Here is a 5,437-nt window from a genome sequence, read left to right as displayed (position 1 = left end):
ACTGGAAAAGACGGATAAGAAAAATACCTAGTAGCTTTTTTCCCCTAAATTTTCATGTGCCTTATTCTCTTCTTTATTTGCCTGCTTTATTCTTCCTGTCATAATTCAACAGCAAGTTATAATTTTCGATACTTCATGCCTATATAGCAAAGGCCTTGTTTGTGAAAAATTGAACAGTTGATGCAAGACTTCCACTAACTCTTATCTACTTATCCCTTTTTATCTTGCTCTGCTTTTAACGTCAAAATCTGTTAGCTGTACCAAATTAGGGAACTTTACAAACTATACTTTACAGTCCTACTTATCAGTTAGCTGGATTTGATATCATTTAGAATAAGTTCTTAAACAATAGTTCGATGATAAGGTAGGTTCTATAACAACATCCCACTAAAACAGCAATATCGTAGGTTCTATAACAACATCCCATTATATCAGCCAAAAATTATCCGGATAAACGAGGAGGTTTGACTATACCACCTTATATTTCCCTTTTGTTGATTTGAGTTATATCCCAATACCAAAGCATAATTCATTATTTGGATTCCACTTTAATTTTCTAGATGGCCGCAATATATTCTGCAATGATGTTAGTTTTGAACTCATCAATCATTAAAGGGCCAACTGGTTCTTATAGGGACCCAACCTGCACTTTTTTGTTGCCTTACCATAATTGTTTTTGATTAGCGTGTCACAAGTGTCGTTTTTTCTTTTTCCACTTGAAAGAGAATACAAATATACAACCTGGAAATGACATGACAATTTGCCAAAGACACAATTGAATATATTCTTTGATGGTAAAAGAACAAAGTACGCAAACCACTAAAAACAGTTAATCAGATAGTGTACGCTGAAGCAACAAGGCAGAATATCATTGCTCAACATTAATAACGTTTACCATTTATATTGACAAGGACTTAAATAAAATGACATGAACAATGAAAGTCCGTATGTCTAATCTCGACTTGTTTGAAACAGATACATAGTTATGCGCTAAGATGTACCAGAGCAAGAAATCATAAGAACACATCCACCAATATTTACATACAACTCTTTTTTCTTTTACTCGAAATACATTCTACAAATTATTTATCTAACAATGAGTAATGCAGTTAAAGGGGATAAAAATTGAAGATGTCAACAAGAACACGAAAAAGGTACTACTTCTACTCAGCCCTTCCACTGGGCTGCCTCCAAAAATATTTACAGCATATTCTACGGTCCTATTCCCACTCTATCGCAACTTCCTTCACTTCCACAAGCTTGCTGTTTTATTTAGGCATAAGTCATCCTTATAGAGGAAATATAGTAATACCTCAATCTCAAAACTGGCAAGAAGTCCCAAGCCTTTGTATTTGCTTCTGACCAAGTGTGATGGACTTGCGCTTGGCAAAAGCCGGGTAAAGAAGCTCTTCAAACTTCTCTAGAAATGAAGCCCACTCGGCGTCATTCATATCTGCTAGCTTCACAAAGCTGACACTTGACTGAAGCTGCTCGTTTGCGCTCCGATGTCCAGAGGAGGAACTAGCCAGATAGTTATTTTCTGGTTTTGTTCCTGAAATATTAGGACATTTCGGTTTCTTCTCACCTAAGCTGGTATTCTTGAGAGACATTGAAAGTTTCGATATATTAATGTTCTTCGCTGGGGCAGGAACACAATTAAAGCTGTTCTCATCTTCTTCTTCATCGCTTTCCTCCTCGATACTTTCATCGAGTTTAGAGAGTGGGAAGCAGCCATTTCCTCCAATTGGAAGATGGAATGGGTTTCTATTCATGAAATCCTGAGAGATCAATTTGGGACTAAGCTCATATCCAGCATCTTCGCAATCTATGTCAAATTGAAACTCGTTTTCAGCCACTTCAGCCTTTGGAGAAAGAATCTCTCTCTCAGCAATCAGGCTTCTTGCCTCCAAACAGACAACTTCAAGCTCACTTGGTTGCTCCTCCCCGCTACGGAATTCTCTGCTCATCATCTCACCAATTTCAGCAAGGCATAGCCCATAAGCAGCAGCTTCCTTGAGAAAAATGGTGGAAAGGACCAAGACGCGAAGGCAAGCTTCACGAATCATAGGGAGTTCACTTCGCAGTATCTCAGAGTCCCTAATAGGATCAAGTTTCTGTATGTACTCAAGTTCATCATCTGTGAACGGAATAGATGCCTGGGGCCAATGGATCCACTCGAAATACGGATCTTCCAAACTCTCTGGAAGACAGAGCCCATGATCAATAGGAATGAGCTCCACTTGACCAAACCTTCCAATACCGTCAAGCTTCCTAACTAAAAGATTTCCTGCATGTCTATCTGTGTTAAAAATCCTAATATCTAATATTCCAATCCGATGCACTGCAGCAACAGCGAAGTTTGAAGTTCCATGGTCACTAGCATCAAAATCATGAGGAACGAACTGTTGAAAAGACGCAATCTTGCTCACAAGCTGCTTCTTGCTGTGATGCTTGTTTCCATTTACACCATCATTGACATTAAAGACTGAATGGGTGATTTTCACCAATGTAGTAGCTGGCACATTGGCAAAATGATCATGGTCAAGAAGATATGCAGCGACCTCCCTATACCCTGTTTCCCCAACTCTGACTGATCGTTTTAAGCCTGGCTGCCCAAGAGCTTTGCCCACAAATCCTTTAGGATTGTTAGGCGCAAATGGTTCTTCATCTGTGGGCTTGACAATAGCAATGCTCTCACCTCTTCTATTTCTGAAAAAATACCCCCCTCCAAGGCCACCATGAACAGGAAGTGGATCAACTCCAGTCTTTATTGCCTTCACAATTTCCTCGATAAGTTGCTTTGTCTCGGCAAAGCGACTTGAGTTTCCCAGTATTTCAATGGGACCACTTTGATCTCTCTGTTGGATATGATCCCTCCCTGTGGGCAAAAGGCACGGAGTTGATGAACTTCGATGCATAAAGTTCCTAGTCAGCAGTAGAGGGGAATCATTCCGAATAGCACTCAGATCATTCTTCAGCACCCTATCACCAAATGTCAAAGAACTCTCCTCGATTGGAAAGTTAAGTGCAAGCTGCAACCTTCTTTTCACAGTATGTGCGCTGTCACTGCGTTCTAACTCCATCCCCAGTACACAACCCGTCTCAGTTTGAACAAAAACGCGTCTCCTCCCAGTCGCTTTCCCTTCCATCCTACCCTTCCCATGGTACTCCCCACCAAGTGGGCTCTTGAAGATTGCCACAGCCATTTGAGTCTGAACAGGACTATCCAGGTTACGAGACATAAAAGGTTGAGAAACACAGTTGGGCGTCACAATCAGCAAAAGAGATGGCAGCAGAAGAGAGATTTTCGGACTCTCGGTTGAACGCCAAACTCAAAAGCCGATTGTGAGCAAGCCAAGAAATGATTCAATCTGGAAACAATCATCAATGAGCAGACAGGAACCTAAACCAACCCAGATGATGCCACAGGCAACAGCAAATATCACTACTGTGTCGAATATGGAACAGCAAAAGATCAAGAATCCCAAGGTGTCACATTAAAAGAGCCATCTCAAGATGTGGATAAGACAGTGAACAACGATCTGTAAAGAGAAAAAAAAGAATCAGAATACAAGCTGGATTAATTCATGCCATTAGTCAAGAAATATATTAAAAGCATCACAAGGTTATTCAAGTCATGGATGAATGATGATCAAAGCCACAAGATAGAAGATAGAAAATATAAAAAGGGTGTAACTGAGACATATACTTAGACTGCAAATAATATTTTACACCATCAGCATAATTTAATTACATCAGCTCCTCGACAAGTTTGAGAAATTTATTTTGACTAGTTGTAATAGGCTGGTTATCCATATTTTCCAAGTTAGCAACTCAAACTTACTGCAACAGTTACCTAGTTGGACCACAGTATAAAAGTTAAACCCAACACAAAGAGATCACTGACATACAGATCATGCCAGTATGGTAGTACTAGGCACCTGACCCTGCCACTGATTTTCTAATTCTTGAAACATAACTAATATAAGGCTTTATAAATCTTGAAAAGCATTTAGTATTGTGTTCACAATCAATGCTAAGCTATAAACTACTTAAAACTGAAACTTGTTTAAAACACGCTACACAAAGAGAACCTAATTAATTACACAGATAACACTATCTCTGATCAAATAACACTGTTATCGTTAAAAAGGAGTAATATTTGAGTAATTACTAACACTCTTCCTTAAGATTAGTATTATTAGTATTTAACCTCTTATTTCCAATGGTTTAGAGAAAAGTAGATTCTTTGTACTAAAAAAACCCAATCTACAGACTTGAAACCCATGTTGCTCGGACTCTTCAAAAAATCTCGACAAGTGCGTGTCAGATCCTCCAAAAGGAGTGTATTTTTGGAGAATCTCACACGGGTGCTGCAACATTTTTGGAGAGTCCGAGCAACCTAGCTTGAAACTGAACTCGTAAATGGTTTTTTTTTTTTGGGTTACAACTGTAGCATCCAAGTCAATTTGCGCGCACCTCGAGTAAATTCAGATAATCTAATTAATTTACTCAAAAGACGCTCTTTAACACTCTTCTATAGCTAAATGAAAGCGTTAATCAAGCAATTACTAACAATCCTCTTGAAAAATATTACTACAACTCTCATTTTCATTATTAACATAAAAAATACATTAAACATAAAATCTTAAACAGGTAAACTTAATCCTTCAAGGAAGAAAAAAAAAACTTCAACAAGTGTTATTTGAAACTCAGAAAATTTACTAATTATATATATCACTCTTTTATATCAATTAACACTGTTTGACAGGTCAAAAAAAGTGTTATTTGAGTCATTAATCACACTCTTCTGTAAGAGTAACTCTCAAACTCTCATTTTCATTCAATAACTGAAGAAAAAAAAAAGTATATTCATATAAGAATCTTAAACTGGTAAATGAATATCCTTGAGAAAATTAAAATGTGAATAAATCTCGATAAACGACCAAGAACAAAATCAAAACAGGTAATTAATTAAGTAAAAGAATAAATGAATAGTGAAATTTGAATGAAGAAAGCGGTAACAAAACAAAAGACTTACCGGAAAGTCAGATCTGATAATAATAATGCCTGATTTTAAATCCCTTTTTAACCGTTTGATTCAGATACAAAGAAGATTCAACGGCAAGGATTTGATTCAGCTATACCAAAAACCCTGTTTTGTTTTAGCTCTCTTTGTAGCTTATGCTATGCTCTCTATAACTTTATTTTTTTGTATCAAATGCATGTGCACACCTATATATCCATAAACTGGATTCCTTTTCTTTTTCTTTTTTTCTTTCTTTTTTACAGTAAAAGTCCTTTTAACGAGAAAATGGCAACAATGGTCCCTTCTGGTTTATGAAAGGTTTAAAATAGTCCTTCAAGTATGCACAAAACAGTTTTGGTTCATTATGTTTGTTAAAATTTCCTGTGATTCAATTTATGTGGCACAGTT

The 5,437-nt window shown here is 37.2% G+C and overlaps 1 protein-coding gene across 1 annotated transcript; it reads right to left on the bottom strand.

The window, feature by feature from the left end:
- Positions 1–1,013: 1,013 nt before the first annotated feature.
- Positions 1,014–5,223, bottom strand: LOC132616176 (phosphatidylinositol 4-kinase gamma 7-like). The gene is made up of 2 exons (XM_060330783.1): positions 5,042–5,223; positions 1,014–3,542 (listed from the first exon to the last, which is right to left on the bottom strand). The coding sequence occupies exon 2, from the start codon at positions 3,240–3,242 to the stop codon at positions 1,320–1,322; it is 1,923 nt and encodes a 640-aa protein (XP_060186766.1). The 5' UTR covers positions 3,243–3,542; positions 5,042–5,223; the 3' UTR covers positions 1,014–1,319.
- Between the last annotated feature and the right edge of the window lie 214 nt (positions 5,224–5,437).

This window comes from Lycium barbarum, chromosome 10 (assembly GCF_019175385.1).
Source record: "Lycium barbarum isolate Lr01 chromosome 10, ASM1917538v2, whole genome shotgun sequence".
In the NCBI taxonomy this organism is placed as follows: Eukaryota; Viridiplantae; Streptophyta; class Magnoliopsida; order Solanales; family Solanaceae; genus Lycium; species Lycium barbarum.
Note: the sequence above shows the minus strand (reverse complement) of the source record. Positions and strands in the feature narration are given on the sequence as shown.